Raw genomic sequence first — 25,846 nt, 5'->3', positions numbered from 1 at the left:
AACCACTAAAGGCCAACTCGGGGTAGAACACATAAGCTGTTTAACAGCACACAGGAACAGGAGGCTAACTTATCCATTTGGTACGATAGGGGGTATTCAACAGGCAGAATGTAATTACTCAAGTTGTAATTTGACCAGGCTACCACAGTTAACATCCTTATATTCCTTACTGATTTAAATAGATACTATCAAGGTTTTAGCAAGCTTTAATACAGGGCATGCAACCAAGAATGAACAGGGAATGAAGCATCGTTTAGATTCAAAATCTCTTGTATTGATTAAAAACTATGGATTTCATGTGACTTCATTAACTACCTAAACACCACCTGTAAAAGACCATGCATGTTTGTGCTGTTTATAACAGGAAACAGAATAAACTTGCTATATAAAATAGTATGATAAAAATGCTGACATTTAAAAACAAGTTACCTCCTTGTCTAGCATAAAGGCTTCCTCCAAAATATCCATTCACTGGGGATGTTGCAGCATAAACAAATATAGCTGTGCTAAGCATTGATCCTCGCCTAAAATAAAAAGACTTTTTTTTGTAATGCCAATAGAAATGCAAAAACTCAATTTATATTACAGCAAAATATTCACAGTAAAAACAGGCATAGTCATCAGAAGAAATATAACTGCTATTTTTAGCTAGTGCAGAAGTAAAAGCTGATCAATGAAATGTGTCTAAAGTTTACTATTTACAGTGAAAATAACTGTTTCCATTCAAAGCTGCTAATCAGCATAATTTAACCAGGCTAAAACAACTAAAATTAATACAGCGTTCCCCCCCTCTCCTCCCCGATATGCTTAATTCCACTAGAAATAAAGGCAGGAAGTATCACCTTTGACCAAAGTGTTTTGATTTTTTATAAGCCCTGTGTTACAAGAACCGAACTATATAACACACACGTGTAGCCACTGTAGCAATACAGCATATTGCTCAAAACATTTCTAGCGTCAGTGCTTACTGGGAGCACTTAAATTAACTTCTGACATATCTGCAGATAAAGGGGAAAGAGAATTACTTACCTTGGACAGTAACTGGATTTCTTTGAGGTGTGTCCCTATGGGTACTCCATGTCCTGATGCGTGCAAACTTTTGATCAGAGATTTTCAACAGCAGTGTCTGAGGGTCCAGAGTTGTACCCTTGATAGCCTCGTGCTCTAGTACACGGCTACAGGGAAGCGTGGGCCATCGCCACTTCAATTCCTTCTCAGCCACGGAAGTCCAGCGGACTCCAAGGCAGAGGGGGAAATAGGGCAGGTAGCGGAGCACCCCTAGAGACACACATCTTTAAGAACTCCAGTTACTGTGCAAGGTAAGTAACCTCTCCTTCTCCAAGGATTGTCCCTATGGGTGCTCCAAATCAGGAGATACTTGAGCAGCAGCGCCAACTACAGAGGAGCATGCCGAGGCTGCAGAACTGGTACGGACCATACAACAGCGTTCATGGAAGTCGCATCAGCTCTGGAAGCCGGTACCAGAGCATTGGGCATACTGCTAGGAAAAAGCATGAACAAAAGACCAGGTGGCTGCCCCGCAGATGTCTGAGACAAGTATGTTTTTCAGTAGGGCTACAGTGGTAGATTGAGCCCTGGTGAAATAGCTAATCACACTTGCAGAGGGGAGAACCCCTGAGGCTTCACAACAAGTTAAGATGCATTCTGCAACCCATTTGGACAGTCTTGGGGTGGAAACTGGATGTCCTTTGTTTCATTCTGCAATTGAGATGAAAAGCTATGGGGAGCCCTAAAGAGCCTAGTCCTGTTGAGGTAAATGACAAGAGCTCTTATGTCCAGAGAATGGAGGCTCATTTCTTCTCTTAAAGAGTGAGGCTTGGGATAAATCACCAGTAGGTGAATCTCTTGATTAATGTGGAAGTCTGAAGAAACTTTAGGTAGGAAGCAAGGGTGTGGATGTAGCATCACCTGATCATGATAGAACACCACGTATGGTGGGTCAGCTGTGAGGACTCAAAGCTCCCCTACCCTCCTGGCCGAGGTGATGGTTGTTAGGAAGTGGTCTTGAGGGACAAATGGAGGAGGGAACAGTTCCCCACAGTTCCAAATGGGGTTCTTCAGCACACTGATGACGAAGTTGAGGTCCCACAATGCAGTTGCCTCCTTGACAGGACGGAAGAGGTTGAACAAGCATTTGATATAGCTCGCAGTGATTGGGTGAGTGAAGACTGAAAACTCCTTGATGGGGGTTGAAAAGCTGTGGTGGCAGCTAGGTGAACCTTAATGGAGCTCAGCAATAAGCCTCTAGTTTTTAAGGTCAGCAGGTACCCAAGAATGTATGACAGACAGGACTTGAGCGGAGGTACAGACTGGAGGCTGCTTCCAGACTAGGTGAATTTCCACCTCTGTAGATAAGTTTTCCTTGTCATCGTTTTCTACAATTACGCTGGATTGTTTGTACCTCTGGAGAGCAAGCTTTTTCTATACCAGAGAACTATCTGGCACCCACATCTTGAGCTGAACCATAAGGAGATTGGGGAGGGTGATGGATCTCAACTCTTAGGTGAAGACATTTCGCTGTCATGGGAAGATGGTGAGGCAATTACAGAGGCATGCAAACCACGCCTGGGAATACCACCTGTCTCAGGTACAACTGTGCTATGAGAATGGCTAATAATTTCTCCTGTTTCAATTTGTTTAGCACCTCGAACATTAAAGGCATAAGGAGATAAGTGTTTAGCAATATATAAGGCCAAGGAATCATCCATAGAGTTGCAGCCTTCCCCCTAAGCAGAACTGTTGTCAGAGATCTCCCTCTGGATGACCGCAAGTAAAGACATCTCTCTCTGAAACCCTCATTGTTGAGTTTCCACTCGCAGTTGATCTGGAAATGCCAGCAGGTGGAGGAGGCATGACATCTTCACCTGGTGAGCAGGAGGATTTATGCAAAGGTTATGTTTCTTCCTCCTCACTGGCTCCTACTCCTTTGCAAGGTACTCCTTCGGAGCAGGACACAAGGATAGTGCTGTTGTTCCTGGCATGCCCTTTTACGAGATGGGACCCTGCAGAACTGGCTGTCATAAGGGGCCCATGGGATCCATAAGCACACTGTTGTGGGGCATAAGGGAAGGTGTTAGGAGCCCAAGGTTGGTGGGTATATCTCCTCGTGAGAGATTCCTCCTTAGGATGTACACCTCAAGGGAGGGAGGGAGGGAGGGAGGTTGGAGGGAAGGTGAAGGACCCTTATGTAGACACCTCAGAACTGGATGAGGTATCATCCCACATGTCCATTGGAGGTGCAAGTGGCCGAGCCGATATGGGGCCAGAAAGGGTCCTGTACCTTCATGAATACCAGAGGCCAATGCTTAATTGGATGGTGAGACAGTGCCAGAGGATGTGTCGATACTCGCTGGAAACGTGTCTTGGTACTCTCAAAGAGTTTATGTGGAACTGGTGAGTGTGTGGGTAGCAGAGGACAAGTCACTGTTGAACACAGTAGGATCGGAGGGCAAGTAGGCTCCAGGAGATGAGTTGGTATTGACAAAGCATCTCCATAACCCTCAGCAATGGTGATTTAGGCTCTTCCAGAATTCAAAAGTCCTCATGAAATAGGAGCCTGAATGATACCAGGGACTTTGGATAGGGGTCCTCAGAAGTTAGTATGTCAGGATGTACTGGAGACAGTGTTGACACACTGTCAGTACCTCCTTCTTGGCTGGATGCAGAAAATGGTACTGAAAAATTTTGGCTTGGCTCTGCGTCCTTGTGTTTTGAAGGCACTGACTCTGGTGCTGATGCCAGTGCTGCTGTAGATTGTCTATCTGACTGCTTCTTGGTATACAGTGCAGTCTTCTTAGCTGGTGCCATGGTCTGGATACCAGAGGGGATAAGAGCTTCAGTGGCACCCATATCAGGATGTGAGATCTCCTGAGACCCAGACCAATAGGGTGACTGCCCCCTTCTTTATCCAGTTCTGGAGAATTGGGTCTTTTCTTCTTTTAGGGTCTGAGTGGTTGTAAAGGATCCCCAGGACCTCTGCTTACTACCATAGCAGAAAGAAAAGGAGGACTTGTGGCACCTTAGAGACTAACCAATTTATTAGAGCATAAGCTTTCGTGAGCTACAGCTCACTTCTTCATAGCAGAGACTGTTACCAGGGTTCTGAGCAACTGGATCAAAAGTACAGGGGGGTGACTAGCAGATCTTACATTTGGATGGGAGGTGAGTCTCTCACAGGCAGCAGAAGCAGCTTGAATGTCTCTTGCTGTGGGAAAAAGACCTATGGCAGGTCTGGCAGGGTTTGAATCCCAGGCATAACCCATGCTCAAGGCCACAGATCAAGGCCCAAGGACAAAAAGCCCAGATCGGGCACACAAAGAAGAACAGGGGCGAAAAGTACCCCCACTTGGCAGAAACTGGGCTAAATAGCAAAACAAACAAAAAAAAATTAAAGATACCTAAAGGAAAAAGAGATAAAGAGAAATAGCAAGCTGCTTGCTAGCTAACGGACACTGCGACACTCCATTTCGAGCTCCTGGTGGTTGAGAAGGGAGTGGAGTGGCAGTGGGTCCACCCCCACTCCATATATCCTTGTACTGGAGCACAAGAATACCTAGGGTGCAAGCACAGAGCTGCAGACACTGCTAACAAAAATCTCCGATGAAGAATACACAGGCTTGAGTGCATACTGATGTGGAGCACCCATCGGGACACTACCTGAACTCCTGTTAGCAAAACATTAAAACTAGTATTAAGAAGAGTCACCTAGTGTACATTTGCAAACTGGTTTTCACAAGTCCTAAATATGTGATTCTCCTGCCATCTATTGGAATCCAGTAATTTATAAATGGAAAATAAATAAATCTTAGAGAACACTATGGAAAAAACATTCAAAAATTGCAAATGCTGTATTAAAACCCCATTAGGCAGACAACAAGGCTCTCAGATGGTTCCACAAAAGGGACCATTGTGATCATCGAGTTTGACCTGCTATTAATTCCTGTTTGAACTAGAGCACATCTTTCAGAAAAACATCTAATCTTGATTTAAAATTTGCCAGGGATGGAAAATTCACCATGAACCTTGGAAAATCGTTGTAATGGTTGATTACCCACGTTGTTAAAAATTGCATCCTATATCCAATCTGAATTTGTCTAGCTTTAATGTCCAGCCATTGGATCTGGTTATACCTTTGTGTGCTAGACTGAAGAGTTCTCTGCACAATTTCTGCTGACCATGTAGGCACCTACAGACTGATCAAGTCACACCCTCACCTTCTCTTCATTAAACTAAATAGATTGGGCTCCTTGAGTCTATCACTATAAGGCATGTTTTCCAGTCCTTTAACAATGCTTGTGGCTCTTCTCTGAATCCTCTGCAATTTACCAACATTCTTCTTGAACTGAAGCCATCAGAACTGGACATGCAGTATTACAGTAGCAGTCACACCTGTACCATATACAGAGGTAATATAACCTCTCCACTCCTACTCAAGATTCCCTTGTTTATGCATCCAAGGATCATCATATTAGTCCTTATGGCCACAGCATTGCACTGGGAGCTCACCTTCAAAGTGAAGGTATCAAATTGAAGCAGAAGAGTTCAGTGGCTTTTCAAGGCGTCCTCTCATCGATATAACGAATACAGAACCATACTTGTTTTGGTCCATCCTTTGATCATTTAAGGGCAAAGCAGGCTCTGACACTAAGCCACAAAAGGCAGGCCCAGAACAATTTCCTTAACCAGGTTGTAACAAAAGGAGACTCGAGCACTGCTCATTAATAGAACAGTGTTTCCTCCAATAAAAGCTGACCATGCTGATGCGGTAACCAACAGCAGAATTTCAGCCAGACCACTGTATTGTCAGAGTCATTCTGTTGGAAACTCCCACTACTGTTTGGTGGTGGTCTGAAATTTAGCAAATATACCTGCTGCATTAAAAAAAAAAGTCAGTGTTAACCTACATGAGAGCCTACTTGATTCTTAAAAGTAAGTCCCATGTTTCTGTTTTAAAATTGGTTAACAGATGCCAATTGTGATAGTCTGCTTTTAAATTGGTTCAAGTAAAGATGACTATGTAAAATTACAGGCCCAAATTCTGCTTCAAGTGATGTTACTGTAATCCAGAATAACTCCAACGCATTCAATGAATTCTAATTTGAAATGCCGTGCAGATATTTCATATCCACTATTTTTACTTATATTCCAGAAGAGCCCTAATACTACAGCTTTCCTGCAACACAATCCAATATTAAAAGCTGATGTGACCAAATGCCAACCACTTGTTCTCAGGTGAAAAATGGTGAGTGCCCCGAGAGGGTTTATGGGGTATTTTATGGCACTGCAGAGTACGTAAAATGATCACTCAGTTTATAGTAGTATGGTATGTCACACTTTTCAGCTCACACCATTTTCCTACTACAGGTCCATTTTTGGATCGGAGCTTAGTAAATGCTCAGTTGTGCTCTGAGAGCCAGACCACTACCTCATTGTGCATGGAGCACCTGCACGGAAGAGGTCATCAGGGATGGCCTATATGCATATGCAAGTACATGAGTTCAGTCTTTTCCCCCTCACATGTTTTACATGCATCAGATATCACTATCACTATTATTGTGAGTTTCTAGTAGCACCACAATGTGCAAACATTCCAAAAGTGAAAGTAGTCGTGGTCCCGTCCAAAAAAATGCTGGCATTCTAAAACACTTAGAATTTTATTTAATTTCCTCTTCAGCTATCCGCACCATGAGGACAATCACTGTAAAACCAAGAAAAGCACACTAGGCAACAGGATTTTAAAAGTGTTTCAGGATAAGTGAAAACAAGGCAGCTAAATTCAGAAGCCGGGTTCCCTCTAGTGGCAAATACAGATAGTTACAGATGACCTGCAACTGGGAATAAAGCTGAACTGAGAGGGAGAAAGTTTAATCACTCTTTAAAAAAACCTGCTAATAGTTGGTAAAATTGCTTCTGTTGTTGCAGCACACAAAATATAGTAACTGCTTCCCAAAACAGAGAAAGGAAGTCCAGGTCCCAGTGGTCACAATCTAAAAAGGCAAAAAGATGAAGGGTTGGGGAAGAGACAGCCATCCCCCCAAGCAACATGGTCAAGGTGATAGCTACAGAACAGTGAGTTTAATTTAAGCTGGTCCTCGTTTTTATGTTTTAGATGAGTATTTAACGCCAATTCCTAAATATTGGTACAGACTCCAGTCAGGACTGTACTGTTCTAGGTATTGCACACACAAAATTGAAAAGACACTCTACCCCAAGAAACTTAGAGCCAAAGTTGCCAATTCTGTGGAGACTTATGCATGTGCTTGACTTTATGTAATGTGAATAGTCCCACTGAAGTCAAAGGCACTGATCACAGCATGTAAAGTTAAGCACATGTGTAAATCTCTACAGAAGTACAGCCCAAGTAATAAATAAAAAATACTTCCTTAAAGATTCAGCATCTCACTTCAGTTAAATGTGTGACCTCAAAAAATATCCTGAGACTTTTTACCTCCCACAAAGTCCACTAGCAAAACCAGGGAACACCAGACTTAATTTTGATATTTTTAAGATAAAAACAAGCAATGAGAAAAAATATAAAAGCTTTTCAGACTTTCTTTGTTAAGTCATATAGTAGCAACAAAATCAATTTCTATAAAAAAAATTTGCTAGTCACCTTTGAACTTTAGGACAAAACACTGTTTTAGGTTTCAATTGAAACTGTACACAGAATTCATAACCAGCTTCATTTTTACAAAAAGTCTCAAAAACTTTCAGATGTCAAAGAGGCAGGTACTTCATTAATATACTTACTCTGTGTATAAATCCTCTATCATTGCAACAATGATAACTATGAAAGAAACTGCAAAGATTTGGCAACCAGAGCCAATAAGCGATGAAAATATTAAAGGATGACTGGACGGTCTAAAAACATCGCCATGGACCTGTTTCCACCCATATTCATCACCCAGATCTCTGTCCTGTGTATAGAAGTACAGTTCAGTTATAAATATTATTGCCAAGTAATAAGTGAGAAAAACAAGATGCTAGGTATGAATTAAAGTCTGCCCTAATGGAATCCTTAAAGCTAGATAAATTAATTCTATGGGACAAATACTCCATGAAGAACAAACACAAAATGCACAATGAAAGTCACTAGTGGAAAGCTAAATCCATTCAGAATGGTTTTACTTCCCCAACCTACAAATGTCAGTCTTTAGGGGTTTACACAGGCTTCCAAAGCACAGGGGCCAATAGATAGGATTTTTTTTTTTTGATTTTTTTTTTTTTTTTTTTTTTTTAAAAAGATAGCATTTGTGAAATTGGCACTTGTGGAAGATGGCTGCTTGAAAGCTCTGGAGACTGAAGCCCAATTTATCCACAAAAAAGGATATATCATGAGTCATGGTGATGCATTTTTTTCTACAATGCTCTACCAACGTGCCTCACACATGAGTTGGAGGGACCAGCTCTTGCAGGTCCGGAGGGGAGCTCAGTTTCCATACCCAGTCAGTTTTTGGCCCCTCTACACAGGAACGTGCCATTTAGTGCCAGCCATGGTAATGTGAACCAATAGCGACTAGCACCTGGACTGGGCAGACCAAACATTTAATAAGAAGCAGAATTTATGAACACTCAGCTACTACAACCCTAAGCAGAATTCAAAGCTGCAACCTACGAGTGAAAGGCTACTGTCTCATCACCAATCCTCTGTGCAGTCTGTCCCAACAGCTTTAAGTTTCCTAATTCAGTCCTCAGAAGCCAGCAACCTTGTAACAGGAAATTATGTTGCTCTGGTTGGGAAATCTGAAAGCCACTCTCTTCCTGGAGAGAATTCCCTGACCACTTCCTAGACAAATTTTCTCCACAAATTTCAATTTATTTTCTATTTTGGTTAAGGAAACTATTCATAAGCTCAATGAAATCAACAACAGAAAAAGCAATATGTCTTACTAAAATTTCTAAGAACTTAGTGCAAGTCTTACCATATCATCCATTTCTTCTTCTTTGCTATATCGTGCATAATCTTTTCGTAATGTTCTCATTAATATCATAGACACTAAACCCACCAGAAAGATGACCATCATGAAGGAATTGAAAATTGAAAACCAGTGAATCTACAAGAAAAAAAGACTCAATTTTAAGTACTGTAGGTACATATTAGTGCCCAATAAGAGTCAGTACAAACTATTGTGCTAAGTAGCAATGAATTATCTAAAGCTTGCACAAATCCTATTAAATATAGCGTGCAAAATTTTGAAGTTTTCATCATCTTCCATAACACGTTGATGTGTCCATTAGTCAAACTAAGCTGCTACAGAACATTAATAGTTAAACCTCAACATTTTCCTTTTTAAGACCAAAGGCATTCAGTGCAGAAGATTCCCATTCTGATTTGAAATCCCAATAGGCACCTTACTGCAACCTAGAGCCATCCTATCTGAGTAGCAGACGGGTCAGGTAACATTAACTGTTTTAAGCTATACCACAGTTGCAGCTGCAATATTTTGTTTCCATCTGAGACAAAGCAATCAATGCTGCAAAACCACACCAAAGAACAACATGCTATTTACTTGAGACAAAATGGGTGAGGCAATATATTTTATTGGACCTTTTTTTGGTGAGAGAACAGCTTTCAAACTAACACAGCGCTCTTCATCAGGTCATGCTATTTACCTGTCTGCTACCTCTCCTCTCCAGGATGATTCTCTTATAAAAAACATTACCAGCATAGCCCATGCTGCAGTGTCACACATCAGACTAGGAACAGTAATCTGAATGGGACTGAATCTTGCAGGACCTAAGGAAACAGTTGAGCTTGACCATGGGAAACATTCCTACAGCTATTAGTAAATGAGATGACATCGTGGCAAACTAGTTTGTAGGTCAGGTCAAAAGTATGGCACAATGTACAATGAAAGTTATTAGTTCTGGAAGTAACTAATATTTAATTTATTTAAAATACACTTCCAATGCTGAATAATTCCAACCTACCTCAAAATCACCACCAAAAAAAAACAACCCACACAGAACCCAGAAATGACATTTGTTATAGTTGCTACCAACGCTGGAATTTAGTATTGCAGGGACTACTTTAAAATCATAAGAACACTCCCTGGAAAAATTTATAATTTGAAAAGCAATGTCATATTTTGCACCTAAGGGGTTCAACATACATCCCCCTGTTCAAAATTGAAAAACACATGACAATCAGGCAGTAACTAACATCTACCTTACCAGGAGAAGAGCTATGTACAGAGTGCTTATAAGTAGTTTTAACCAGACATGTGCCCACCCCAAGTTCAGATCAAGATACGAACTTCCCCAGAGACCAAGGACTTCAGTTTGAGCTCATCTCTTGTTCTAGCACTGGCTAATTCTCTACCCCAGAAAAATAAATCAGGATTTAGCATGAAAAAATGTATACTTCCCCCACATCTGTTCACTGTGCTGTTCGTACTTTCAGCAGTGTGTGAAACTGTTCCACTGTCCATTAATTTTTCTCATTATTAACATGGGAAAGAAGATCCATTTTGCCTTATTCTCAATGTGACACTGGAGATTTTCAGTTATTAATATTTCCATATTGCTACAATCATTTCACAAGTTCATACAAAGTGGGAAAGAGGCAGAGGACGATTGCCACAGCAGTCAGTAAGCCACTGATCTTTAAAAATCCCATCCAAATTCTACTCCAACTCCACCCTGAAATCCCAAATGGGACAATGGCAATGAAAGGCTTTAGGAGAATTCAATACCATAATTTAAGCTGCTGCCTGTCTGCTTCAATGAAAAGTGTAGCTTACCTGTCGAAATCAAAAGGATTGTTTTTTTTTCTCCAATTCAAAACAAAAACACACCCAGTAAATACAGTGGGCAACTGATAGGTCAACAGCGATACTGATTCAGCACCATTTACTTTCTTCTGTTGCGAGCATAACATCAATGCTGCTTAGGACCTATCAAGTTGGAACAATTGTTTACAGTACTCTGCTAGGAAGGGGGATGGGACACAAGTATAGCAGGGGAGCAGAGTAAGAAGGCTTCTGGGACAGTTTCAGATAGACTGAAGCGGTCAGAAAGCCTCTATACAGCATTTTCTTTTTTAGAAAAGCTGGACGTGCACAAGTCCATGGGGCCGGAAGAGTTGCATCCGAGAGTGCTAAAGGAATTGGCGGCTGTGATTGCAGAGCCAGTGGCCATTATCTTTGAAAACTCGTGGCGAACAGGGGAAGTCCCAGATGACTGGAAAAAGGCTAATGTAGTGCCAATCTTTAAAAAAGGGAAGAAGGAGGATCCTGGGAACTACAGGCAGGTCAGCCTCACCTCAGTCCCCGGAAAAATCATGGAGCAGGTCCTCAAAGAATCAATCCTGAAGCACTTACATGAGAGGAAAGTGATCAGGAACAATCAGCATGGATTCACCAAGGGAAGGTCATACCTGACTAATCTAATCGCCTTCTATGATGAGATTACCGGTTCTGTGGATGAAGGGAAAGCAGTGGATGTATTGTTTCTTAACTTTAGCAAAGCTTTTGACACGGTCTCCCACAGTATTCTTGTCAGCAAGTTAAAGAAGTATGGGCTGGATGAATGCACTATAAGGTGGGTAGAAAGTTGGCTAGATTGTCGGGCTCAACGGGTAGTGATCAATGGCTCCATGTCTAGTTGGCAGCCGGTGTCAAGTGGAGTGCGCCCCAGGGGTCAGTCCTGGGGCCGGTTTTGTTCAATATCTTCATTAACGATCTGGAGGATGGTGTGGATTGCACCCTCAGCAAATTTGCAGATGATACTAAACTGGGAGGAGTGGTAGATACGCTGGAGGGGAGGGATAGGATACAGAGGGACCTAGACAAATTGGAGGATTGGGCCAAAAGAAATCTGATGAGGTTCAATAAGGATAAGTGCAGGGTCCTGCACTTAGGACGGAAGAACCCAATGCACAGCTACAGACTAGGGACCGAATGGCTAGGCAGCAGTTCTGCAGAAAAGGACCTAAGGGTGACAGTGGACGAGAAGCTGGATATGAGTCAGCAGTGTGCCCTTGTTGCCAAGAAGGCCAATGGCATTTTGGGATGTATAAGTAGGGGCATAGCGAGCAGATCGAGGGACCGTGATCGTTCCCCTCTATTCGACACTGGTGAGTCCTCATCTGGAGTACTGTGTCCAGTTTTGGGCCCCACGCTACAAGAAGGATGTGGATAAATTGGAGAGAGTCCAGCGAAGGGCAACAAAAATGATTAGGGGTCTGGAACACATGAGTTATGAGGAGAGGCTGAGGGAACTGGGATTGTTTAGTCTGCAGAAGAGAAGAATGAGGGAGGATTTGATAGCTGCTTTCAACTACCTGAGAGGTGGTTCCAGAGAGGATGGTTCTAGATTATTCTCAGTGGTAGAAGAGGACAGGACAAGGAGTAATGGTCTCAAGTTGCAGTGGGGGAGGTTTAGGTTGGATATTAGGAAAAACTTTTTCACTAGGAGGGTGGTGAAACACTGGAATGAGTTACCTAGGGAGGTGGTAGAATCTCCTTCCTTAGAAGTTTTTAAGGTCAGGCTTGACAAAGCTCTGGCTGGGATGATTTAATTGGGGATTGGTCCTGCTTTGAGCAGGAGGTTGGACGAGATGACCTCCTGAGGTCCCTTCCAACCCTGATATTCTATAATTCTATGATTCTCATGAAGCAGCACAATGTGTGCTCCCTGCTGAATCTTTGGCATCTGTTCCACTTGAGTAACTGTTCATAAGAATTCATACACGCTGCCTTCTTAACTTACCGGGTGCTGCAGAGAAAAGTTTTCCATGAAGAGTGCTATTCCACAAGTTACCTCATGTTAAAAATAAAATCAACTGGATTGAGCCATTTTTACATTTTTAAGTATTTTATCTGCCCCCTTCTCAAAAGGGACAAAGCCACCTCCAAAACATTTTACCTCTCCTTTATCACTACAACAGAAGCAACTGGAGCAGCGTGGAGAACTGTTCCACTGGCCTTTCTGAACCAGAGTACATTTCAAAGGAAGTTTTGTATGGCTGTTTTAGAACTACATACTCTGTGTTGAAAGAAAGATGGGTCAAGGTACTTGTCAAACCGATCTTCAAATTTCACATCTGATTTTTTCCATTTCACCTGGAGAGAGAAAAGATTTACACTTGAAAAGCCCGCAATACTTGCTCAGCCATAAAGCCACAGGGATTTAGAAACTGTCCATATCAGACTTTTTTCTTCAGTTTAAAAATGAATTTAGGAGATAACAAAAGGAGCTTGGCTGACAGCCCTTAAAGACTGAAATCTACAGAACAGGGAGAGCATAAGCAACAGCAATGCATACTTCACCATGCTGCCCTGCAAAACTACTCCAACCCTCAGCTGAGAAAGCACATCTAGGAACAAAGAAGAAGATTAGTCTAAGGGCTTAGCTAGACTTGCAAGTTAGATTTCAGAGTAACAGCCGTGTTAGTCTGTATTCGCAAAAAGAAAAGGAGTACTTGTGGCACCTTAGAGACTAACCAATTTATTTGAGCATGAGCTTTTGTGAGCTACAGCGAAAGCTCATGCTCAAATAAATTGGTTAGTCTCTAAGGTGCCACAAGTACTCCTTTTCTTTTTGCAAGTTAGAGCGCATTAAAGCAGCCCCGGGCGCCCTAACTCCTGAGGCGTCCACATTGGCAAGGCACTTAGAGCGTCTGGACTCTGCAGCTGGAGCGCTCCTGGTCATCCACCTCCATGTGAAGCATAAAGCTTGCTGCACCCAGCCTGGGCCTCAGTGTGGATGAGCTGTTGCATTACTGCGCTATGATTGGCCTCCAGAAACGTCCCATAATCCCCTGAAGTCAAATGGCCACTCTTCTCATTGTTTTGAAATCGGCTGCAGGCATGCGGCTATCCCCTTTCAAAGCTCCGTTTCTGACAGCCAGCCAGCATGCTCCAGGACAAAGCAAACCATTAGTGTGGAATGCTACTGTTGTGAGTGTGTGTGTGGTGGAGGGGAGTCTGCTGCTGTCTGAACTTACAAGACAGCATGCTGACACGCTCTCAGCCCCCCAAAACACACAGTCTCTCCCCGCACATACACACTCCCTGTCACACTCCACCCGCCCACCACATTTGAAAAGCCATTTGCACACTGGGATAGCTACCACAATGCACTGCTCTTTGTGATACTGCAAGAGCTGCTAATGTGGCCATGCCAGTGCGCTTGCAGCTGACTGTGTAAACACACAGCAGTGTTTTCCCTGCTGCGGTCTCCAAAGGCTGGTTTAACTCCCTGTGCTCTACATCTGCAAGTGTAGCCAAGCCCTTAGGTACCCTGTAGGCCAGGTCCACATTACAAAGTTAGGTCGACCCAGCTGCGTTGCTCAGGGGTATGAAATATCTACACCCCTGAGCGACATCGTTAAAAATCCATTATGTTAAGAAAATCTAATACATTAGGTAGATATATTAGTGTTAATAACAAAGTACTTTAAGTGTAAGTGTGAGACTGTCTGTTAAAATAAAGCAGCGTAGTGGAAGGTACACATAAGCAAGCGTGCGTGTGTGTGTGTGTGTGTGTATGTACTGTTAGCAACCAGTTCATTAAATAAACTACAACATTAAACTGCTTTTACTTTCAGTACTCTTACTTTTCCTCTTTTCTGCTACATCCAGGAGGCCCTCTGTCAGAGGGGTGCTTTCCCCTCTCCTCAATCATTGGTGGGTGCATACTGAGACCTTCATGCCAAGCTTCTTCCCAATGCCAGCAACAGCATTGGCAGCCGTGGGAACTCTCTCCTCCCAGGCAGGAGAGAGATGCCTCCTCATGACAAAGCACCTCTGCACAGCAGGAGCTGATCAGACCATGGTCCCTGCTTGCCCATTTAGGGGGAACCTTGCTCTGCATAGGACTGAGGTACCATTATCATCTGTCACACAGGTCATTCAACTACCCATTGATGTAAACTGCCCTGGGACAAACTGAAACCTGAGTACTAGATATGAAAGTTACTTGTAGATTTGAAATTTGCTTCCAAATACGCTAGTGTTATTAGGCATGAAACGTGACTTAGGAAAAGACCAATATATACACACTTTCAGACACATTTTGCATTTCTCCAAAGCCATGAGAGGAGGACAGTCAGGCCAAATTTCAGTGAGAGTGGCACTGCAATACTATGCACCAGGTCACAACATTCAGCTCTGTGGGACAGGAGCAGCTGCTGAGCAGTGAGTGTGGGATGGGTTCGCTCGCCAATACTCCTCCTTCCCCCAGGGCTACCCCCTCCTCTCCACACAGCTCCGGGGAAAATGTATGTATGCCCGGTTTTACACCCCTAGTTTCTGTGGGTGCAACTGAACCATGAATCCATATTAAAGCCACCCTGTTTACATGCTTCAGTTAGTTGTTTTAAATGCATGATATCAGCACTTTAAATGTAATTCTACAAACAGCAAGTTATGGAAAAGATGCATCTTCACTTATGACAGTTTTCCCTGTAAAAACACAGACATCAGTTTTGGATATGTAAGTAACTATTCCTAAAGTACTATACTCTGCAGAATTTCTTATCCCTTGTATATTCCTGCATTACTTACTGAATATGACATTTGGATTTTGGTATTTGGAACCAATTTGACCTTTCCTTCACTTGTCAGATTCACATCCACAATTCTATTCCCATTAAAACCAATTTCAAGTTTTTTGTAGGTCCAAAGATAATAGTCTTCCCCATTTTCATCTGCTTCACCAACAATTCCTGTAGAAGAAACAAGTATTGTATAAGACACAACATGCAATTACAAGCATGTTTCAAGAGTATTTTGTGAATAATTTCATGAACATTCGATATACTATGGCACACTACAAAAATAATCTCGGTAGCTAAATTAACATTATAAAAAAAAATCAGGACATACATTTAAGTCTTCCTTGTTTCTGAGCGAGTGCGTTTGATAGCATTGCACCTTCAAGCAACTGATTTGCTAGACCAGCAAACAGTGATGATATCACAGTAAATGTACAGGTGCAGATAACAAGGACCATATTAGTCATGCAAGACACAGTTGTATCAATGTTCTTTTTATCTTTTCATCTGAGTGCCAGTATAAAGTTTATGACCAAAACTCTAATTCCACAGCCTCCCCCTCTTACCTTCTTCTCTCCCTTGTTCCATCTATCCTTTCACTCACTCACTCTTTCCTCTTCTATGATTCACTTCACATTCATTCTATATTCCACATTCATTATTGCCACCTCTGCCTTATCACACTCCCCCACACATTGTGTCCTCATTTGCACTCAAATTTTTCTGCTGTTTGTCAGAAACGAAAGGTCCTGACTGCTTTACTTTTGTTGACGGACACTGGCAAGATCTTTCATGGTCCCATTCATCTCCATTTCCTGAGTGACAAAGCAAAATAGGAACACTTAACTATTTTGCTACACATCATTTTAGGAGAAATATCCAGTCTGATCCTATCCTAATCCTAGAGGTGCTCCTCAACTCCAAGTAGAGAAGTGATCAGGCACCACGAGAAACACTGGGCTGATTGCATTATGGATTTTCATTATTTGTTACAAATTTCTTGATTTTCATGCAGCTGCTGCAACATTTCTGCTCTGTCACATAAGAGTTCCACAGAATCCAGGGACTTTGCCACAAAAGTTAGATTCAGGTTGCCATTGAGTACATGGGCCTCAGCCATGGAACAGATACCCTCCCTCTTAAGAATAATTTCAAGACACATCGTTCAGGTTCTTCATAACACCTCAAAAACCCAGGAGGTCTTTGACAGCTACAAACTGTGGTGAAGAGCCATGTATAAAAACATAAAAATCACCTCAATCTCTTCATAAAGAAAGTAAGATTCAGAATCAAGAACTTCTACCTCTTATAATAGCAGCATTCAAAGTGCAAACATATAGGAAGACATGTCTAAAAAGAAACAAGCAGTGGAAAAACAAGGGAAAGGGTTTCCCCAAAGGAACAGATGTAAGAAGAAACAGCACTTGAAGGTTATCTATGCTCTTTATTTTTCAAGATAGTATTTTACTTCATGTCTCATTCAAGCTCTTCTGTTCAGTGTTGCCTCATGTACACTGTGCAGGAAGAACATTTGCCGATTTGTGGCTATGCTACTCAGCCTGACACATCTGCTCTGCTGGTGTTGCCCAAAGCCACGACACACTGGATCTCGAAACAGCTAAAAAGATATTCAGATCAACCACCTCTTGAAAGAGTATATTAACACACCATTACACCCAGTCAAGGAGACTGCATGCCATAGAGCCAAGTCATTCTATCTACTATCTGCCTTGGCTTTGTAGAAAGAAAAGCACTCATCTCATTTTGCCTGGATTCAATTTAAAAGCAACAAAGGTTAGGTAACCTTCTAGATGTTAGTGAATCAGATGCAGTCCTTCCAACAGTAATTTGAGGTCAATGCCTTTTCATTGTCTACAAATAAGAGTTATTGTAAGCTATCTAGATATAGTCTAGCGAACACTCTTCCATTTCCAGACCTTCCAAGCTTTCCTCCTAAGGGCAACTTCAAGTGTTGATGGTGTGTTAAACTGGTAAATCCAACCATGGCCTAACAGTCTCTCCCATGGTGGACAACCAGAAGGAATAGAACACACTGGCAGGCAAACTTCTACCATGCTCATAGGCAAAATTAGGACAGTCATAAAAAGAAGACCATTTTGATGGAAGCTCAGATTTCTTGACACCTGTTAAGAAAATTGGTCTGCTTCACCAACTAAGGTAAGCATAAACTGCCTAGAATTCATAGCAGGAGGCCATGCCATTTGGATTCTATTCCCCCAAACTCCTCAGAACAGACTTGTTTTCTATCAGTAGCACATGGTAGGGCTCAGCTAACCCATTAAGGAGACACAGTAACAAGCTGAACCAAGAAAAAACCCACCAAGGCCTTGTCTACACTAGGAACATTTTACATTGTTAAAAAAATATGGTGCTTAAAATGCAGGCAGGCAAGTCTACAGTAGGCCTCCCAAGGGTGGTAATCTTGCGGAAACCTGCTGAACCGATGTTAAGGCCGATGAATAACAGCAGGAATGCAGTATTCAGCACAAAGAATCACTAAAAAAATGCTAACAGGTTCCAGTTACTGAAAATCCAGTTTCTGTCATTCCCAGAACTCCAAGAGAAAATTCTCAGCCACAACCGACATGCACTTGGTGAACACTCGGGGGGCTGTTGAGAGGCCAAATGGAAGGGCAGTGAATTGGTAATGTTTGTGGTTGACCAGGAAGCGCCTGTGCGCTGGACGAATCACTATGTGAAAGTACGCATCCTTCATGTCAAGGGCAGCATACCAGTCTCCCAGATCCAGAGATGGGATAATGATGGATAGGGAGACCATGCAGAACTTCAACTTTACCATGAATTTGTTGAGCCCACGCAGGTCCAGGATGGGTCTGAGACCCCCCTTGGCCTTGGGGATCATCAAGTATCAGGAGTAGAATCCCTTACCCCTTAGGTCCTGAGGAACCTCCTCCACCACTCCTATGGCGAGGAGCACCCACACCTCCTGGAAAAGGAGTTGCTCGTGAGGGGTTCTCTGAAGAGGGACGGGGAAGGAGGGAGGATAGGAGGAGAACTGGAGAGAGTATCCCGCTTCCACTGTGTGGAGGACCCAGCAGTCCGAGGTTATTTGGGACCATGCATGGTAGAAGTGGGACAAACGATTCAAAAAGCGTGGGGAAGGATCCAGGGGTGAGTCTGGTGCACTGTCCTTGGGCGTCCCTTCAAAAGGCGTGCTTGGAAGCCGACGATGGTTTGGTCGAGCCCTGGCCTTGTCTGGACGGTGGGTTGGAAGGCTTCCTTCTGCCATTCCTTCCCATCCACCTGTAAAAGTCCTGCCTCGGCTGAGAAGGGGAGGAGTGCTGCCACGGCTGTTGGGGTTTGAAGTGCTTCCGTTGGGTTGTGGGGTGTGCTTACCCAAGGACTTCATAGTCGCCCTTGAGTCCTTTAGACTATGCAGCCGAGAGTCAGTCTGATCTGCAAACAGGCCTGCCCCATCAAAGAGCAGGTCCTGCGTTGTCTGCTGAATCTCAGGCGGTAGGCCCAAGGCTTGCAACCAAGAGGTGTGCCTCATGGCAATACCTGAGGACAAGGTACTCGCTGCCGAGTCCACATCATCCAGTGAGGCCTGTAAAGAGGTCTGTGCCTTGCCCTCCTCTACTATAGCCCCAAACTCCTCCCTGGACTCAGATGGCACAAACTCCTTGAACTTAAGCATTGAGTTCCAGGATTTGAAGTTATATCGGCTCAGGACTGCCTGCTGGTTGGCAATCCTGAGCTGGGCCCCCCAGGTAGAATACACCTTGGGGCCAAATAAGTCCAGACGCTTGACCTCCTTGGATTTGGGCGCTGGGGCCTGCTGCCCCTCTCTCATATTTACAGCTGCAACCACCAGCAAGCAGGGCTGCAGGTGCATAAAGAGGTATTTGTACCTCTTTGAGGCCATGAAGTACCTCCTCTCGATCCCTTTGGTTGTAGGGGGGATGGAGGCCAGAGTCTGCCAGATAGTCTTAGCATTGGCCTGTATAGTTTTGATGAGGGGCAGAGCCACCCTCGAAGGACCTTCTGGGGCCAGAATGTCTACTATCAGCTCCTCTGACTCTACCACCTCCTCAGCCTGCAGGCCCACATTCACGTCACCCTGCGCAGAAGGTCCTGGTGGGCATGGCTGTCTATGGGAGGCAGCCTAGAGATGGAAGTGCCTGTGACAGCCTTGTCCAGGGAGGCCAATGGGGGAACCAGATCTTCCCGAACCTACTGCTCATCAGGAGCCTGATAACCTACTTTGCTGTTTGCCTGCAGCTCAGGGACCTGAGTTGGAGTTGGTTCGGGGGGGGGGGGGGGGGGAGAGAAAGGGCATGGCACCTCCTCAGCCACCCCTAGGGGTGGGCTGACTGGCTTAGGCCTCCGGCATCCTTGGTTCAGTCATGGCCGATTGGGAGCCTTAGACTGGGCACCCTGGGACTGGTTGTATACCCACGGAGTCCAGAATGGCCACTGAGTTGGTCCCTGCCACTATGCAGGCCACAGCCCTGCCCCCACCTCAGAGCGTCCATGGCCTGACTGGGGACGGTCCCATTCCAAGTACCTAGACCCCACCTCCGAGCCCAAGGAACGGGATTGGGACCGCGAAGGCCAGGGCGGTGCCGAGTGAAGCTGAGCCAGGGAGCGGAGCCGTGAGGCTGGGGAGCGGAGCCGTAACCTGGAACTACACGGGGTCGTTAAGCAGTGCTGAGGCTGGTGCCAGATCCAGGACCTGCTCCGTGAAGGTGACCGACGTGCGTATCAGCTTCTTGATTGGGAGGGCTGGCACGATCTGGAGTAGTGCCACGAGTTTGACCAGTGCCAGGACTCAATCAACGGTGCTGACGGTGAAATCATAGCTGCTTTGCCTCGAGACGGTGCCATACGTTGTGGTACAAGAGGTTTGGCGCAAATCATAGGCGACCTTGGCACCGTCATGGCAATGAGGTCCCTTGCAGCCGCAAAGGTGTCCGGAGTGGACGGTAACTGCATCTCCTCAATGCTGTGGATCGGGGAGTCCAACGGAAACTGACTCGACAGTCCATCCTGCGGGACTGAAGTCAACTGTGCCACTTCCGCAGGCTTCGGCACTGGGTGCCCCTCTCGAAGATGTGTCCCATTGGCCGGCGCCGGGGGGTGGGCCTCTGGGATGAAGAGCCACTCCGCCCTTGCTTCCAGTGCCACTTCGGTACCAGGGAATGGGAGTGGTGTCGGGTCAATCCCGCCGGTTTCAGCGCCAGTGCCGCGGGTCTCTACCAAAGTCCATCTGCCCCGCTGTGCTACGCATGGAAGAACTCGATGCCAGGTCCTGCCACGCCGAAGAAGGCTGAGGTCTAAGTGTTGCCTCCATAAGGAGCTGCTCAAGGCGAAAGTCTCCCTCCTTTTTGGTTCTAGGGCAAAAGCCGTTGCAAATCCTGCACCTATCGTCTTAGTGAGCCTCCCCCAGACACTTCAGACAAGTGTTGTGGGGTTTGCTCATTGGCATGGGCTTGGATCAGGACTTGAACCCTTGGGACTTGGGCATGAAAGCCCTCCCAAGAAAAAGCGGTCGGGACGGAGGGTAAACCCCCCCAGCCTAACTGCTACGAACTACTACGAAAATAAACTATAATAACTAAATAAAAAGTTATAAGAACGAGAAACAAGAGCTAGGGAAACGTGGAGAACTTGCTAAGCAAGACGCCACAGTTCCAACGACTGTCACACGCGGTAAAAAGGAACTGAGAGCACGCCAGGTCAGCAGGGTCATATATTGAGCGCCACGAAGGCAACACTCCAGGGGGCTCCACAGCCGACCCGAAGGGTGCTGCTAGGGGAAAAACTTCCCCATGACTGTGCAAGCCCCGCGGCACACGCCTAATTGTAATCGATATGAGCAATCACTCAAAGAAGAACTTTCAAACTTCCAACAAGAACATTTTAACTTATGTTTTAATTAATGAAGGATTTTCCCAATAGATCATAAGAATTGTATTAATTGTACTGGAGGATCATTGCAACAAGTAATTTAATCAATCACCCACCCAAGAAGTTTACTGCCTCACATATTGCATTGTCATTAAACTCTTAAATTTCCTATCAGATAGGTACTAAACATACATGAAAAGCTTTGAATTACACTAGAAATAGCTAGTAACCAGAGTGGCAGTTGACCAAATATTAATGGTTTATTAGAGAAATGTTAAGTGCTCAGAAAAATACATATTTTAAGCTTTCACTCCTGAAGGTAGTAATCATGACCAAATCTATAATGCTGTGAGCCTCTGAGAAGGAGCTAAGGATGCAGGCAGAACATCTGAGTGAGCGTTGGGCAGTATCATGCAGGATATTGACTATCAAAAGGGACCCTGGCTAGTGGCTTGGTCTTTTTATTGTTATTATTATTAAACTACAGTCATATACATCCCTCCTGGGAAGGGGCAGAAAACTGTGTTGTAACTGACAAAAAATAATTCACCTGAACACAAGTTTATGTGAAACTTGACACACTTTTTCCTTGCGCTTACATCCAGTTTCATAAGGCTGTCTTCTTGTACTTTTTCTTTTCTGGGGGAGAGGAAAGGGAATGACAGACAACCATGGAATCCTCTAGGGAAAGAGCCACTTTATCCCCAAGATCTTCTGGGAGTATAAGTAGACCCTAAGAAGATATAGGGAATAGCCCCATCTGGCATTAGGAAACCCTGCGGAATGAAGACCCCCCTCTACCCTAGTTGTTTTCTGTTGCTGTGGTCTGGTCCAAAGAGCTCCTGATGGGCTAAACACAGCTTGCTGAGCAGATGTGGCATAATTATGTTCTTAATTCCAAAGTTAACAACATTTTAAATTAGAGTTTACATCAACTCAACTCTGATCCTCCTCTTTTAAGTACAGACCACCTACCTCAACTCCATAGTAAGACCTGTGAAATTAAGTTGCCTGGTATAACCAGCAGGAGAGAAGCTCTCATTCAACTAACTGTGCTGAGCCCTTGTTTCTGTCACTTTAGACTGATCTGAGATTTCCCACTCCCTCCACTAAGGTCCACCTCGTACTTCCGCCTCTCTATAATCAGACTATGAGAGCTGAAGCACCTATGTAAACAGGCAGAATTTGACTGAATTAGAAGATGGAAATCGGCATTGGCAGAAAAACGTGGACACAAAACTTAGCGGGCAAGAAAGTTTGCCACTAGTGTACAAGCGGCATCTAAAACCTCTCCTGCATAAATAAGGGGGGGGGGAGGGGTATGAGGAAGGTTGAGATGTCACAGATGGACACCATTTGGATAAGAAGAGTTTTGATCCAAGATCTAAGTACAACTTCTAGACCAAATTAAGAATGTCCAACAAATCCCTGCTCAGAAGGGGGACTTCCAAAAAAAAAAAAAAAAAAAAAAAGAGTCAAGACAGACTGCAGAAAGAACAGACTGATAATTTACGTATCCCTGGTTTAGTGCCATTGACTCAAGAGCCACCACACCAAGACACTGTCCTGCACAACTCCTCCACTAATTTTTATGTATTAGGAACGTAGAAGCTGCTAAGGAAGATGCCACATTTACACGTGAGTCTTAACAAAAAGCATGCAGAAATTCAGATCAATGACACTGAATCTAGCTTTATTTCTTGTCCTTGATTTTGACTGCTTACTATCCTTGACAAGGAGCAAGGTAAGTTTTTTGAAGATCAAGGAGCAACTAAAATTAATTTATTTCACTTTACACACCCAAATACTGTATAAAGCCCTTTAATGACATTAGAGATTAACTTAATGGCCATTGTGCTCTGAATTAGAAAACTCAGAGGCTATTAATACAAAGTTAAAGTGATCTGAAAACTAAACGGCTTGCTGAGTCTGAGTGGTATAGTGCCAAGCCCCAGCGGCATAGTGCCACAAAGCAAGTTCTGGCCCTGTTAGGCACACAACTCCTAAAAACTTAGTTGCATGTGCATATCCAAGTGAAGCATTTAGCCCTTAAAACTCAGCATTAGCAAAACTATATTTTTGGGAAGAAATTGTTAAAACAGCTTTTCACTGTTTTTAAGTATACTGAAACTCAACACCACAAGTGTTCCCTCAATAAAGTTATCAATCCTTCAACATCCTCTTTTTCATTCCTATTATTATTAAGCTACATAGAGGCATGTTGGCTGTCAGTTTCCCTTAAGGAAGTTTAGTCAATAAGTACAGTGATCTCATTAATCCTCTCAGCACAGTACTCAGTCACTCAACGATTGACAAACATGATGTAAGTATTTAAGTTATAGCACATATAGCACTTACCCCATATTGGCAAGTCATCAATATACATCTGATACCAATAGTGATTTTTGATAGCATACACAAATGCATCTCTCTTTGCTTTGTCCAAGTCAATTTCACAGTATGTGGTCTGCATTACATCATCTGTGGAAATTAAAATAATATGTTAATGACATATTAATGATAGCTCTAACTAAACACACAAATTAAGCAGATAGAGGGGGGGAAATGCATATTTCCAGAGCTTGAAATTCCTATTGGCTATGCATCCTCTGGCAGGTAACGTGAGCAGCACACTTAATAAAGCAAGCACTGAGGTACCTAAACAAATGTCCCTGCTTCTCCATTCTCCCCCAAACACAGAAACAACAAAAAAGTTTTAGATCACCATATTACTACTTTATCCACAAACAGATTGAGACACACTTGCCAGTAGTTTCTTATCTGAAGAGGCTAAGTGAGGACTCATGAAGCAGCAGCAGCAAGCTAACATTAACAGTCATTCCCAAAGGCCATCTTGTGTTAGGAACATTTGCAGAGCCAACAAGCAATTTTAAATGTGCATTAGTATATTTAGTTGGTAATTTCACAAATACAAGAATACAATATTACAAGTAAAGGTAATAACTAACCCCAGCTCTGTACTTCCAAGCTCAGTCACTAGTTACTCAGTCCCATTCAAATATCCCCATTGGCACTAGCAATATGGCTCACCGCAAAAAGAACAGGTTTCAGAGTAGCAGCCGTGTTAGTCTGTATTCACAAAAAGAAAAGGAGTACTTGTGGCACCTTAGAGACTAACAAATTTATTAGAGCATAAGCTTTCAGTGGAATGCATGCGATGAAGTGAGCTGTAGCTCACGAAAGCTTATGCTCAAATAAATTGGTTAGTCTCTAAGGTGCCACAAGTACTCCTTTTCTTTTTCAAAAAGAACATGTTTTTCAGCTGTTTGGTATTTTCAGCTATTTGGTATAGAGCGGGAGCAAAGCAAATGGGAAAGAAACAGACTGAAGAGAAGACAAAAATGGGAAGGTGACAAAGAATGTAGAAGACGACACACGGAAAAGGAAGTGAACCTGAAACTTCAAATTGGAAAGCTATTTGAATTACTGAAAATTCAATATATAAATGTGGTTAACAGGCAAGTACTTTCAGTAGCTGCCATGTTACTGAGTGACATTTTATGTGATGTCTGGATTTCAAGCCTTGCATTTCCTTCTGAAGGGAATCAAGTTAAAAGCACATATTTTTTTTAAAATGCTTATTCTGGTAGTAACACTTTAAATTATTAAAGCTAGAGTTCTAAAAATCTACTTCACATAATGCGAGTCTATTTTCATTATTCAATCTGAGTGAAATAATCAACAGTGAAAATGAGTTTTTTAGGTCAGATGTTCTCAAACTATCATATTGTGGACCACAAGCTAATGGAGATAAGCTCACAAACAAACTCCTCATCCAACTCTGGGCAGTGAGGACACTTCCCGTTTCCAACCTGAGGTTCTAAGCTCTTTGGGGCAGGAACTGTCACTGTCTGCACTATGCCTAGCACAATGAGACCTTGTCCTGCATCCTCTAGATGCTACTGCAATATAAATATCAATCATCATCATCATCCCCCCATGGTAAAGAGTTCTTGCTTACATAAAGAAGGTGTTAGGAAGTTAACATTATTTTAGCGCAGCTAAAATTAACTGGTAGTTGGAAACAACAACTTCAATGCCATTCAACCAGTCAGCACTCTGCAAATGGCTACCAAGAGCTCTGGGTGACAGACCACTTTGAGATCAGTTTTAGGCCATTTAACTATCAGGTTCTCATGCCTGGCACAATGTGATGCTGAAATGGCACACACAAAGTTCTGTTTGTTTTTTTAAATGGATCCCATTCAGTTCTCATTTTTAATTCACAGAAACATTTCTGTTGGTCCTTACCTTTCTGAAGGGTAATTTTAGGCCAAATTTGACCCGTGTGTGTTTAACAATTGCTCAGAGATCACAACAAAAGCATCTATTAGTAGAACATTATGATTCTTGTTAAGTATAAAATGGTCAAAGAATGGCAACAACACAGCAAGTCCAATGATGTTTTATTTT

The 25,846-nt window shown here is 43.4% G+C and overlaps 1 protein-coding gene across 4 annotated transcripts in view; it reads right to left on the bottom strand.

Annotated features, from left to right (window-relative positions):
- The window catches only part of TM9SF3 (transmembrane 9 superfamily member 3), a 93,726-nt gene that overhangs the window by 41,942 nt on the left and 25,938 nt on the right, over window positions 1–25,846 (bottom strand). For all 4 annotated transcript variants that reach the window (XR_012159928.2, XM_073352979.2, XM_073352980.2 and 1 more), the window contains exons 3-8: window positions 23,771–23,893; window positions 15,531–15,691; window positions 13,008–13,085; window positions 8,943–9,074; window positions 7,771–7,937; window positions 430–524 (exon numbers count right to left, since the gene is read on the bottom strand). Coding sequence is in view for 3 of the 4 variants with exons in the window: in XM_073352979.2 (XP_073209080.1) it covers window positions 430–524; window positions 7,771–7,937; window positions 8,943–9,074; window positions 13,008–13,085; window positions 15,531–15,691; window positions 23,771–23,893 (756 nt within the window). In the remaining variant the exon portion in view is untranslated. The remainder of the gene's footprint in view (window positions 1–429; window positions 525–7,770; window positions 7,938–8,942; window positions 9,075–13,007; window positions 13,086–15,530; window positions 15,692–23,770; window positions 23,894–25,846) is intronic.

The sequence above is a fragment of the Lepidochelys kempii genome, chromosome 7 (genome assembly GCF_965140285.1).
Source record: "Lepidochelys kempii isolate rLepKem1 chromosome 7, rLepKem1.hap1, whole genome shotgun sequence".
Taxonomy (NCBI): domain Eukaryota; kingdom Metazoa; phylum Chordata; order Testudines; family Cheloniidae; genus Lepidochelys; species Lepidochelys kempii.
Note: the sequence above shows the minus strand (reverse complement) of the source record. Positions and strands in the feature narration are given on the sequence as shown.